The 13,761-nt window shown below is 24.5% G+C and overlaps 7 protein-coding genes across 7 annotated transcripts; 2 read left to right on the forward strand and 5 right to left on the reverse strand.

Annotated features, from left to right (window-relative positions):
• Nucleotides 1-908: 908 nt before the first annotated feature.
• Nucleotides 909-1,091, forward strand: DICPUDRAFT_146755 (uncharacterized protein; the record flags this gene model as incomplete). The annotated part of the gene is made up of 1 exon (XM_003283045.1): nt 909-1,091. One exon carries the CDS (start codon nt 909-911, stop codon nt 1,089-1,091), a length of 183 nt encoding a protein of 60 aa, XP_003283093.1.
• A 1,509-nt stretch (nt 1,092-2,600) lies between these two features.
• DICPUDRAFT_74110 (uncharacterized protein) lies at nt 2,601-4,144 on the reverse strand (the record flags this gene model as incomplete). Its single annotated transcript, XM_003283092.1, has 2 exons — nt 2,601-2,888; nt 2,966-4,144. The coding sequence occupies 2 exons, from the start codon at nt 4,142-4,144 to the stop codon at nt 2,601-2,603; spliced, it is 1,467 nt and encodes a 488-aa protein (XP_003283140.1).
• Nucleotides 4,145-5,352: 1,208 nt separating this feature from the next.
• On the reverse strand, nt 5,353-5,577 carry DICPUDRAFT_146757 (uncharacterized protein; the record flags this gene model as incomplete). The annotated part of the gene is made up of 1 exon (XM_003283093.1): nt 5,353-5,577. The coding sequence occupies one exon, from the start codon at nt 5,575-5,577 to the stop codon at nt 5,353-5,355; it is 225 nt and encodes a 74-aa protein (XP_003283141.1).
• Nucleotides 5,578-5,782: 205 nt separating this feature from the next.
• Nucleotides 5,783-6,690, reverse strand: DICPUDRAFT_74111 (uncharacterized protein; the record flags this gene model as incomplete). The annotated part of the gene is made up of 4 exons (XM_003283094.1): nt 5,783-5,887; nt 5,983-6,246; nt 6,326-6,483; nt 6,549-6,690. 4 exons carry the CDS (start codon nt 6,688-6,690, stop codon nt 5,783-5,785), a joined length of 669 nt encoding a protein of 222 aa, XP_003283142.1.
• Nucleotides 6,691-7,185: 495 nt separating this feature from the next.
• Nucleotides 7,186-7,887, forward strand: DICPUDRAFT_74112 (uncharacterized protein; the record flags this gene model as incomplete). The annotated part of the gene is made up of 1 exon (XM_003283046.1): nt 7,186-7,887. The coding sequence occupies one exon, from the start codon at nt 7,186-7,188 to the stop codon at nt 7,885-7,887; it is 702 nt and encodes a 233-aa protein (XP_003283094.1).
• Nucleotides 7,888-8,022: 135 nt separating this feature from the next.
• Nucleotides 8,023-9,288, reverse strand: DICPUDRAFT_146760 (phosphoserine transaminase; the record flags this gene model as incomplete). Its single annotated transcript, XM_003283095.1, has 3 exons — nt 8,023-8,389; nt 8,460-8,506; nt 8,584-9,288. 3 exons carry the CDS (start codon nt 9,286-9,288, stop codon nt 8,023-8,025), a joined length of 1,119 nt encoding a protein of 372 aa, XP_003283143.1.
• Nucleotides 9,289-9,620: 332 nt separating this feature from the next.
• On the reverse strand, nt 9,621-13,269 carry DICPUDRAFT_44597 (uncharacterized protein). The gene is made up of 5 exons (XM_003283096.1): nt 13,101-13,269; nt 12,729-12,969; nt 12,344-12,607; nt 11,628-12,151; nt 9,621-11,545 (listed from the first exon to the last, which is right to left on the reverse strand). Exons 2-5 carry the CDS (start codon nt 12,828-12,830, stop codon nt 9,730-9,732), a joined length of 2,706 nt encoding a protein of 901 aa, XP_003283144.1. The 5' UTR covers nt 12,831-12,969; nt 13,101-13,269; the 3' UTR covers nt 9,621-9,729.
• Between the last annotated feature and the right edge of the window lie 492 nt (nt 13,270-13,761).

A 13,761-nucleotide genomic window follows, 5' to 3' on the forward strand; every position in this document is an offset into this window, starting at 1 on the left:
TTTTACTATATATTTTAATTTGATCATCTGTAAAGTTAGTTGTTGATTGAACTAAATGGAATCTATCTCTTTTCATTTTTGTATTACTATATAAATTATAATTTCCATAATTGTTTTAAAAACACCCAAATCTAGCATTAATGTAATAGACCAATATTCAAAAAGCTTTTCTTTGATAATCTTTGAAATAAGCTTGAATTTATACTTTTTGGAACCTCATTCAATTTCTCTTTTATAAATGTCTTCTTTTTCTGAGTTGATTTTACCTAAATTCAGATTTTGTTATTTACAAATTTTTTATTGAAAAACAAACTAATATTTGATATCGTAGTTGCATACTTTACAACATATATTCTTTCTTGAAGACTGTTCATAAATCAATTGGTTTGATGGTGGGTCTTTGCTAATGTTTGGGAATATATATATGTTCATTGAAAAGCTAAATAACATTCTTTTAAAACTGCTTCACTTTTGGGATGCTTTATTTAATGGTGATAGTCTATGTGAATTAATTTAGTGATTGTATTTTATTTTAATTAGAACAATTGTTAAGAAATAGCAGTTAGCTCTCTAATTATTTACCTAAACTGGTGTATCTTTTTATTTCTTTTAATATATTAATGAAGGACATTATAATATATAAATATTTAGTTATTGTATTTTTATTTTTATTTAGTTTATAATAATATAATGTTTATGGTGGTGCAGTACCATTTTTAGAAAATAATTAAAAAAAATCAAAAAATTAATTTTAAAATTTTTTTTTTTTAATAAATTTATCATCATTTAATGAATGTACTTTTATAATAATAATAATTACTTTTATATATTCAACAAAAAAATTTTAAAAAAGGATCCGTCAGTACAGATTAAATATATTTGGTAAATAGAAAAGATTTCAAAAACATATGACTCACAGTAACTTTGCACATATCACATACAGAGAATCGTATTTAACTCATTTTCTACAAGAGTTATACTATTACAGAGCGAATGGTAGTGAATTAGTATCAGAGTCAATCGTGGTATCAGGGTGGTTGTATTGCCCTAGAGATTTGTTTCAAACTATAGGTCATATTAAAATGCTTTAGAGTTTATATAATAATAAATAATAATAATAATAGAAATAATAAATAATAATGATAATAAATTACAATAATTGACTTTTTAATTTATACAATTACAACCACAATAACAGCGACTTTAAGTCAATTTATTCACCAAATTTCACAAGATGGAAAAAATTTACCATGGTTTTTAAAATAATAAAAAACAATAAAAATTTAAATTATTAAAAAAATTATAAAAGTTTAAAATTAAATATCTTTATTTTGATAATGAATAGAAAATTAACTAGGGATGTAGAATTTTTAATTCTATATATTAATAATATGTGATAAAATTGATGATAATTATTATTATCTATTATTATTATTATTTGTTATTTACACTATATACATATAAAGTTGAAATAAAAAGAATTTAAATCTTATAATTTTTAAAATTAAATATTAGTATCTTTTATATTCAAATATAATAATAGTTATAAATATTAACTTTATAAATACCTTTAAAGTACAAATACCCCAATGAATGATGAAAGACCTGAAAACCACAATTAATAAGAATAAAGTAAACCCCAATGAATAATGGGTGACTTGAAAACCCCCCAATGCTTGATAAAATAACATAAAATACCCAATTAAAAAGAATAAATTAAAACCCCAATGTATGATACACTATTTGAAAAAACCACAGCGTTTGAATAACTTGATAAACCCACAATTTATGATAAAATATTTGAAAAACAACCCCAGTGTTTAATGAATAACTCGAAAACCACATTTAAAAAGAATATGTTGAACCTATGAGTGACTTAAAATCCCAAATAAAAAGAATATATTGAACCCCAATTTAATAGAATATATCGAACCCCCAATGTATGGTGAATGACTTGAAAAACCCAATTTTAAAAGAATACTGAACCCCAATTTTAAAAGAATACTGAACCCCAATGTATGATGAGTGACCTGAAATCCCCAATTTTAAAATAATATCCTGAACCTCGATATGATGAGTGACTTGAAAACCCCAATTTTAAAAGAATATACTGAAACCCAATGTATGATGACTTGATAACCCCAATTATAAAAGAATATATTGAACTCCAATGTATGATGAGTAACTTGAAAACCCCATTTAAAAAGAATATATTGAATCCCCAATATTAGATGAGTGACCTTAAAAACCCCCAGCGTTTGATGAATGACTCGAAACTACAATTAGAAAGAAAATACTGAACCCTGGTTTAATTGAATATATGGACCACAATGTATGATTAATTACATGAAATAAATAAAGTATTGAAACTGAAAAAGAATGCATGAACTGAAACTAAATAAGTATTAAAATTAGATATTAGTTTTTTATTATTCAAATTTAATAATAATTATGTAAATATTAACATTATAGTTACCTTAAAATTAATTGAAACCCTGAATGAAACGATTTTGTTAATAGTTTAGTCTTCATCTATTTCTTAAAGAAACTTTGAATGAGTTATGTAAAACTATTAATTTAATCGCCTTCAAATTTCAATATTAAGTTGAGAGATCCATGTCATCTTCTTCGTCATCTTCTTCGTTATCTTCTTTATCATCTTCTTCTTCATCTTCATCGCTATCTTCATCGCCATTTCCTGGGTGATCTTCATTATTATATAAACCAGGATAAGAATTGTAAGGAAAAGGGTATGGAGTTGGTGGGAGTTGAGCGGCGTCATGGATTAATTCTTGGAGTGTACTGTAATAATTTGGCCATCTATCATCTCCTTGAACTCTATATGGGACATTGGCACTGTTTACTAAACCTTCAACATAATTGTCTCTCTGAAAATTATTAATAATTGAAATAAATTAATATGTTTTATTTTTTATAAATAAATATGAATGTGTAAATTACTTACTTTTATATTATAAAATCTTTTTCTACATGTTGGACAGGTGTTAGCTTGATCCGACCATTCTAATATACAATCAAAGCAAAATTTATGATTGCAATCAATTGTTGCTTTTTTTATGGTCTCTATTTGATCTATGCAAATATTACAATGGTAATTTATTTCTAATAGTCCCCTTTCTAATTTCTCTTTTTCTTCTTTTTCTTCTTTTTCTTTTTGGAGCTTTTCCAATCTTTCTTTTTCTTCTTTTTCCTTTTTAGTTTTTTCTAATTTTTCTTTTTTTTCTTTTTCTTTTTTTAATCTTTCCATTTTTGCACGATCTTTATCTTTTTTTAAACTCTCTTCATCGAGTTTTTTTTTTTTGTTAATTTTTCTATCACTTTTATTTGATATATCATCTTCTTCCAATGGTCTCTTTTTCATTGGATTACCAGTTGATGCAACTGTAGAAAGGTTGCTTGATTCTGGCTCATTATCTGAATTAATTTTGGATGATGATCTTGTTGCAGGATAGGTTGGAATAACCTCTGTGGATCTATGAAATGGTGTATAATCTGAGGTTATATTTTGTGGTTGTGATTGTGCAAACCATGGTGGAATTGGGGTATTTGATGGAGAAGAATTAAAAAATTGATTTTGTGATTGGGTGTTTGGTGATATTGTTGCAGGAAAAGTTGGTATAATTTCAGTGGATCTATGATATGGTGAATCTGAAGATATATTTTGAGGTTGAGATGGTGATTGATTTGGTGATGGGGTATATGGTGATCCTGTTGCAGGAAAAGTTGGTATAACTTCAGTGGATCTATGATATGGTGTATCTGAGGTTATATTTTGTGGTTGAGATGGTGATTGATTGTGTGGTGGGGCATAAATACATTGGTCTTGTGGGGATTGACTGTTTTGTGAAAAGTTATTATTATTAATATTATTATTATTATTATTGTTATTATTATTAATATTATTATTAATATTATTATTGTTATTTTTAATATTATTGTTGTTGTTGGAAAAATTATTAATTAAGTTAGATGGTTGTGTGCAGGGGTTGATTTCATTATTGTTATTATTGTTATTATTGTTATTATTGTTATTATTGTTATTATTGTTATTATTGTTATTGTTATTGTTATCACCCAAGAAATAATTTTTTATTTTGTAAAATGCATTAGTTAGATAATCCATTTTAAAAAGAGTGATTATGTGAAATGTGATTTAGTTTAAGGATTTTATTTTATTTTAAAAAAATTATTATTGTTATTAAAAATTATTAATGGATTGAATGCTATAATAAAAAATAATGAGTTTATTAAATTATATAATAAAATAATGTATATATAAAATAATAAAAAAAAATAAAAAAAATAAAAATTATTTAAAATTTAAAATGTGAATTAAAAAAAAAATTCTCAAATTTAAAAAAAAAAGTAAATTAAAAAAAAATAAAATTTTAATTTTTACTACAAATAGAAATGAAATTCATTGATTGAAGTAGTTGAAAATTCATTGATGAAATTTTTCAAATATATAGTTTTTTTTTGGTTATTAAATATATGATATTTCTTTAAAAAAATAATTTTACTTTAATATATTTAAAATAATTGATGGCATTTTTTATTGATCATTGTAAGAAATAAATTACTTTTTTTTTTTTATTTTATTTTTTTTAATATTTATTAACTATCTTTTTTTTACAAAATATGGAAAGTGATTGCAATTTTTAATAATCATCAAAAAAATAATAAAAAAATAAAAACACAAAAATTAAAAAATAATCAAATCGAAATATATGACTACAATGATAATGAACTTGTATCATTAACAATTTCTGTTGACTTACCAATTTGGAGGGTTGTACACCAAGAATTGTTGGATCCCCTAATATTGCATCTGGGTATAGCCTTGCTAATCAATTAACATACAAAGGTAGCTAATCTCAAAGGTTTTCAGGTAGTTTCTCTTTTGCTATTTACCCAAACCCAAGTACCGGAAAAAAAATTTATAAAATAATGATAGAAATAAAAAAAGTTTAAAACTAGTATATCAATTGATATACATATTCTTTTGAACACAAGGCAAAGAATATCTTTAATTTCTTTTGATGTTTGGATGTGAGAGGATACCAACTTGTTTGGGATCTTTGCTTTAAAATTTTATTTTTTTTATTAGTAGATGTGGGAGGTTGGGTTTAATAATTATAATAGAAAATGTAAGAGATACATCAAAATAACCGATTGACAAGCATTAATTATTTCATAAAAATAATTATCAGCTATTCCAAATTCAAAAAAAAATTATATTTTGAAAACTTGTCTTTAAAAAAAAAAGAAATAAATATAAACCATTAAAAGAAAAGATTAAATTTTTTTATTTATGTATAACCTTATTTAATTTTAAGATTTAAATGTGTAATCAGCAGAAGAAGCATCAAAGTCACAGGTAACATTTTTTCTTAAACCCTTAGAGAGACGTTTAAGTATTTCTGAAGAGTTATCGTTGATTTGGGGTCTGGTGAATACAGTGTTTACAGCTTTATTATTCTTTTTAATATTATCTACCAATTTTTGAAAATTACTTTTAATTTCAGAATTATTCCAATCTATAGTGGCTTTAGTCATTTTTGATATTCTAAATTATAAACTGAAAAAAAAAAAAAAAAAAAAAAAAACATAATTTAAATGATAAGGGAAAAAAAATTAAGTTTTTAATTAAATTAAGTTAATTAATTTATTTGTTTTTTACAAAAGTGTTTGAAGTTACGGGGGTGAATGGGGCGTGGGTTTGTATTTTACAAATTTATTTTTATTGAATATATTAATGTTTTTAATTGTTTGTTTGGGTATCAAAAATCTTTACTATGTCGACAATAGCATCACCAGTAATTGCTTTAATTTGATTATTTTTTGACATATTTAAAATTTCGTTTTCCTATTTAAAATAATAATTAAATAATATAATTAGTAAACTATAAACTATAAACTATAAACTATAAACTATTAATAATATATATGTGGTATATTTACAGCCTCTATTCTTAATGCTTTGGCTAGTATATTAACTTTTAATCCCTTTAAAAAGAATCCAATTACTGAATCTGACCATCTATCGCTATGTCTTACTAAAAATCCTGGTCTAAATATTGAGAGGAAATTAAAATTTTCCTCTTTATACTTTTCTTCAATTTCACCTTTAACTTTTAAATAATACATCCATGAATTTGGGTTTGATCCACCTGATGTTAATAAATGCATAGAACGAACACCTGACTCTTTGGATAAATCTGCAAACTATAGTAAGTAAATATTGATTTGTTTTATTAGTTCTTTGTACAATAAAAAATAAAAACATTATGGGTGGTGTTATTACCTTTGCTGAATAACCATATTCAATTTCTTTAAATCTTTCAGTACTACCAGCTTGCTTTTTAGATGTTCCAAAAACATTGAATGCAACATCTTTACCTTCGAATTCCGATTTATAATTTTCTAATTTTTCAAAATCAACAACTACTTGTTTTAATTTATCTATTATTTATTTAAAAATTAATATAATGTTTAAGTAGAAGTGAATACTTTATTTAAATACCTACCACTTGTAACATTAGGATCAATTGTTCTAACCAACGATGTAATTTCACAAAAATGGGGTGAATTGATTAACTCCTTTACTAATGGTTTACCTGTGGCACCAGTGCCTCCAATTAAAATTGCTTTTGCTCCTTTTGTGGCCATTTTATTATATTTGATAAATTATTTATTATTTTGAAAACTTAAAGATGTTATATATTCTATTATATGTATGAAAATATTAATATTAATAAAACAAAAATAATTTTCATTATTTATAAAATTTTAAAAATCTCAAAAAAATTAAAAATAAATTTTTTTTTGACAAGCAATAATTATTTCATAAAAATAATTATTAGCTGTTCCAAATTTTAAAAAAAAAATATAATTTTGATTATAATAATTAAAATAGATTTTAATCTAAATAAATAATTTAATAAACTTATTATTAATTGATATCAAATGATGATCATCAGATGACAAGTCAAAAATAAATAAAAAATAAAAATAGTTTCCCATATTTTATTTAATTTTTTTTTATTTAATTTTTTTTATTTAATTTTTTTATTAATTTTTTTTCTTTTTTTTTTTTTTTTTGTTTTTTATTTATTATTTTATTTTTTTATTAATTTATAATTTAAATAACTTTGAAATTTATTAATGGAAGAAATATGGAACAAATTTTCATGTGCATGTACTAATGGAGATTTAAATACACTTCACCATATAATTTCAAATGGATTGCTCAATGTGAATGCAGTTGATAATAAAGGAAGATCGGGATTGTTAATGGCAGTATGCAGAAACCAAGTCGAAGTTGTTAAATATCTACTATCGAACGGAGCTGATCCAACTCTAAAAGATATAAACAATAACAATGCATTACATTTAGCGTCTATTAGCGGTTCATCACAAATTGTATCAATCATTTTAAACTATCAAAATGAACAACAGCAACACCAACAACAACAGCAATACCAACAACAGCCATCAAATTTAATAAACCAAACTATATTATCAAAAGATGTTAATAATAACACACCATTACATTTGGCAAGCTCAAGATTAAAGAGAATGCTTTCAAACATCAAGTCAAACTCATCCAATGGTAACTACAAAGATTCTGAATTAATAAAAGAACTAAAATCGATTTTGTCAAGCTTTTATTCAATTATTAATGCAGTCGGTTCGAATGAAGATAAACTAAAGATGCAATTAATAATAAATAATTTCGAAAAAGATCAAATCTCCACCGAAGAATACGAGATGGACGATGATGAAAATGATGAAAATGATACCAACAATCTATCAAAAACTTTGGACGATTTGGATTCATTGTTAAATGGTCTTTCACTTTCATAACCATCGATATAAATATAAATTATATATAAAATATATAGATAAATAAACAATATATAATAAATAAAATATATATTTTTGTAAATAAATTTAATTAAACTTTATTATATCATTTTTTTATTTTTTTATATTATTTATCTATTGTTTATTTTCATTCATAAAACTTGTCATAAATTCAATTAATTTTTTAGTTTGATCGACAGTTATGGCATTGTATAAAGAAACTCTTAAACCACCAACAGATCTATGACCTTTAATATCGGTTATATTGTGTTTTGATGCTTCTTTAACAAACTTTTCTTCTAATTGTTCATTACCATCTTGAATTCTAAAAACTACATTCATTCTAGATCTGTATTTTGCATCAATACCACATCTATAAAATCCATTTGAACCATCGATAAATTTATATAAATTGGATGATTTCTCGATACTACGTCTTTCCATTTCCTCTAAACCACCTTCTTTAATGATCCATTTTAATACTAAACCTGTAATATAAATGCTAATAATAAATAATTAATATTTTGATAAGAAAAAGGTATATGAATAATAATAATCGAAATACTACATACTTGAAAGTTGGTGGAGTATTATCAAGTGAATTATTTTGACTTTTTTTCTAAAGTAATAGGGTAAAACAAATTAACATAAACTATTGGTGAAAAATTAGAAACTATAATATAGTGTAATACTTACTAAGAAATTAAAAACAGATGGAACACTTGGTTTAGTTTTTGTTAATAAAGATTTCTTAATGATAACAATAGTGATACCAGAAATACCAGCATTCTTTTGAGCACCAGCAAAGATTAAATCATACTTTGATACATTGACTGGTTTTGAAAGGAAATTGGAAGACATATCACATACTACAATTCTGCCTTCTGGGAAATGATCTGGAGTTGATGGTGGCATTTCGACACCATGAACAGTCTCGTTGTCACAATAATGAATATAGGTAGAGTCAGGTGAAAACTTCCATTGTGATGGGTCGGTTACAGTGAGGAATTTCTCTGGTTCCATATCTGCAACCTTGTTAACTTTACAAAAATATTTACCATCTGTAGATGCACCTTTAGACCAAGCACCAGTAACAATGAAATCGACAACATCATTTGGTGATTCACATAAATTCATTGGAATACCTGAAAATAATGATGATGCACCACCCTGAAGGAATAAAATATCGTAATCATCTGGAATTGATAATACTTTTATTAAATTTGATTTAGTTTCTTGGATAACTTTTTCAAATTCTTTACCACGATGAGAAACCTCCATTATACTTTTACCACATCCTTGAAAATTCAACAACTCTTTTTGTGCTTCTAATAATACTGAATCTGGTATACATCCTGGTCCTGCTCCAAAATTAATTGCTCTAAATTCTTGATGTGACATTATTTGTAATAATTACAATATAAATAAAAAAATTATGAAAAATTAAAAAATTAAAAAAAAATAAAAAAAAGAAAAAAAAAAAATTATAAAAATATTTTCACATCCCAAATGCACACAATCAGGAAAAAAAAAAAGAAATAAAATTTTAAATAAAAAATCAAACTCCCGACTCGGGAATTAATAAAAATATTTTAAAAAAAAAAAAAAAGTAATTTTATTTTGGTGATTATTATTATTATTATAGTTAACTAATTTATTAATTAATTAATTTATTCGTTTATTATTTATTATTATTATTATATAAATATTTTTTTTTTTGTTTTTTTTTTTTTATATTATTACTATTTATTATTGTTTATTATTATTATTATTATTATTGAGGTGATTGATTATTATTTATTATTATTATTATTATTATTATATTTTTTTATTTTTTTTATTCTATCTATCTAAATGATATTTCTCATTTAAAATTTGACGAAGTTGGGCTGGGAATTGAGAATAAAATTGTGGCCAAACACCACCCATACCTTCTTTATACATATTTAATAATTTGAAATAAGCTTCATAGAGATCTGGTTGCATATTGACCCAGGAAGCAACAGCATCACAAATGTAAACTAAATGACGAAGTGCACCATTTGGATTATTGTTAATAACTAACCACATACCTCTAAAAGCAGAATCTTTTTCGACATCATCAGTTTTTCTACGAATTGCCATACACCAACATTGAATAAACTTATCTACATTTGGAGCAATGTCTGGTGCGGAAACTAAACCTAAACGACCAAGGGTGACAGCGGTATTCTCTAATACACCACGATTTAAATTAATTTTATTAATATTTGCAATGAGACGATCGAGAATATTTGGTACAAATGGTTTAACTTCTTCTGGCATACGAAGAGCAATTTCACCAATGGCCCAACTTGCGTTATTACAAACTGATAAACATTCTGGATAAAGATTATTTGATAAGATATTAAGGTATTCAGGGATATATTGTTTAAAGTGAATGAGACAATGTTTAGCCATATCGCCCAATAAAGCAAAACTGCTTTGAAGAACATCAGTACCACGAAGTTTCATACATTCCAATAAAAGACGTGGAAGATTTGAACTTGGAATTAATGATTCAATTGATGTACCAATTCCTTCTGAGAGACCTTGAAGGAGATCTAAAGCGGCAACGATAAAGTCAAAATCACTGGAAAAAGTTCTTTTATTGTTTTCTTCGTTGAGTTTTTGTGATTGTAATGATCCTTCGATTAATTTAATGGCTCTGTTGAAAAATAGAACAATAAGATTTTGAAGACCAATACCAATGGCTGAGCAAACTTGATTTAAGCAGCCTAATAATGGAAGAAGACTCTTATTGTTATCTTCGAGTGAATTGAATTTTTGTAAAAGTGGTGGTACTAATATATTGACGTATTCTGGTTTATTTAATTCACCACCTACCACTTTGGCTAATGTTGAGATGGCATCATATAAAATTAAAAGATTCTTGGCTTGATATTTACTGAAAGCATTTACAAAAGTGGTGAGAATTGTAGTGAGATATGGTAATAATAAAAGATCGGCTTCTTCTTCAAGAGTGGCAAATGCTGAACAAGCTGCTTCTTGAACTTTTTTATTATTATCACCAATACGGTTTAAAAGATTGATAACTAATGGATGAAGGAACTCACGACCTTCTTGGGCGATCCAATAAGAGTATCTACTGAGAGTCCAACAGGTAATACTACGTACCAATGGTTTGCTATCATTAAGTGTATTTACAAGATATGGTACAACCTTTCCAAGGTGTGGAGCTAAACCTTCTTTTGAACCATCAGCGATGGCACCTAAAGCTAAAATTGCACTTTCTCTAACTGGCCATGGATTTGAGTCGTTCATACGTTGTTCGATTAATGGTAATGTAACAGAAAGGTATTCTGCATCTTGGAAGATACCTGATAAAACATCGAGTGCATAAGCTGAACTTTTTCTAATTGTCCATTCTTCATCTTCAAAATCATTATAATCTTCGTCGTCGTCATCATAATCTTCTTCATCTTCTTCTGATTTTTGTTGTTCAGCTTGAACAAAACCTTGATCACCACCTTGTGCTCCACTGCCATGTGATTTAGTTTGTGAAATAAATGGTTTAATATCTTCTGGTCTATCTGGTGTCATAGCATCATCACCATGATCTAAAAATTGAGAATCTGATTCTGAATAAACCATACCATTTAATAAAATTGGAATTAAACTATATATATATAAATAAAAATTGTTAACATATGATAATTTTATACTATTATAGATAATATAGATAATAAAAATAAACTTACGATGGTAAATAATCTTTTAATAAATCTCTACAACCTTCAGTTTGTGAAATTGCAGTCCAAAATTCGCAAGCTTCTAAAGCGACTTCTTCAGATTTATCTTTTGTAGCATGAAGCATATATTCAATTACGTCTTTAATGTATGGTAAAAGGAATTCTATTTTAGTTTCGACCAAAATAACTAAAGTTTTACAAACATTTGTTCTGACTTGTGGTGATGGATCTTCACTCATTGAAAATATACCCTTTAAAAATGCTTCCATATTGATTAAAAGAGCGCCTGGCATTTGAACAATAAAAAATGAAATTGAAACCAATGCTTTCTTTCTAAAATCTGGGTTGGTGGATCTGAAAAACATAATCAATTTTGGAATTAATTGATTTAATGCTCTGTTACTGTCCTCGCTATCTAACTTTTTAGTTGAATCTTCACATAATAATGAAATTGTATAAAGTGAACCTTCGACTAAATCTTGATTTTGGCTATCTAATGCTTGGAATAATGTTGGTAATAATTCTGGCCAATCCTAATTTACATTTTAAAAAAAAAAAAAAAAATAGGTTAATAATGAGTTTAATTATATGAAAATTGGTGATGAAATAATTATGAAAAAAAAAAATTTTCAAAAATTCGAATTTTTTTAAAAAATTTTTTTACACACACAATAATATCAAAAAACCATGGCTTGAGAAAAACCCCAATGAATGGTGATACCTACTGAAAAATTACTCTTTTTAATTAAATTTGTTACAATATTACCAACAGTGTGACGAACCGAAACTTCTGAATCTGAAAGAACTGGTAAAATCTCCCTTTTAATATAGTTTTGAACTTCTCTTGGCATTTTTTCGAAATAAGTTTTAATATTTGTCTTTAATAATAAACCTGATACACTTCTAATGTGTGGTTGTAATTCTGCACTCTTAAAAATAATTGTTAAATAATTATTATAATCTGGAATTGAATGAAATTTTTCTAATTCCTAAAAATAAAATGTGGTGTTAGCAATGATATTATTTATATTTTTATCAATCAAATGAAATAATTTAATGAGAATTAAATCACCACTATCATGATATTCCTATATGTAATTATATAAATACCTCTCTAATCTTATCTTGAACTTCTCTTGATGGTGAGACAGATTGATTTAAAAGGAATACAAGTTGATTTAAACCTGCTGGATTTGGTTGCCAACTTTCCATTTTTTTTATGTATATGTATTGTTTATTATTGTTGTCGTGGTGCTATGGTGCTGTTGGGTTGTGGTTTCTATTATAAAACTTGAATTATTACCTAATTATTTATTAGCTAAATGCTGTACAACTGTTGCTGCTATTACTACTATTATTACAAACAAAATATATATGTTAATAAATATTATATAAATATCAAATAAATATTATAATAATTTAGGAAAAAAAAAAAAAAAATGATTTCCTAGATATTATAATTTATATGAATATATACTATACACTATATAAATAAATGAATATTATTTTTTTCTTGAATTGTAGAATATTATTAAATGTCTGTATGTATTATTGATGAAATGAGGTTTTGGACTTTAGTTTCACTATTGTTATTGTTGTTCTTTAAAGACCTTTTCACCATATGAAGAGAACAAAAAAAAAAAAAAAATTTAAAAAAAAATTATAAAAATTTTTTTTTTTTTTTTTTTTTTTTAAAAAATTTTTTTTTTTTTTTTTTAATAAAATTTTAAAAAAAGAAAAAAAAAATATAAATTCACATATAAATTATTTGAATTTTATAAACTTAACTTTTTAGTTGTTATTCTTATTTTTTATATAAACAGGATAAAATAATCTAAAGATTATATATTAAAAAATAATAATATAATTAAATAGTTTATAAAATAATTATTTACTTGGATCTCAATAAATTAATAAAAAAAATCTTTTTTTTTTTTTTTTTTTTAATTTATTCTATTTATTTTTATTTTTATTTTTATTTTTTCTATTTTTATTTTTTTTTTTTTTTTATTTTTTTTTTTATTTAAAAATAATAATAAGTAATCATAAAAATAGAATTATATCAATAGTAGTTATTTATAATTTTATATATTGTTTGATAAGATCCAAAAATAATAAAATAAATAAAACAAATAATTAAAAT

The sequence above is a fragment of the Dictyostelium purpureum genome (assembly GCF_000190715.1).
Source record: "Dictyostelium purpureum unplaced genomic scaffold DICPUscaffold_3, whole genome shotgun sequence".
Taxonomy (NCBI): Eukaryota; Evosea; class Eumycetozoa; order Dictyosteliales; family Dictyosteliaceae; genus Dictyostelium; species Dictyostelium purpureum.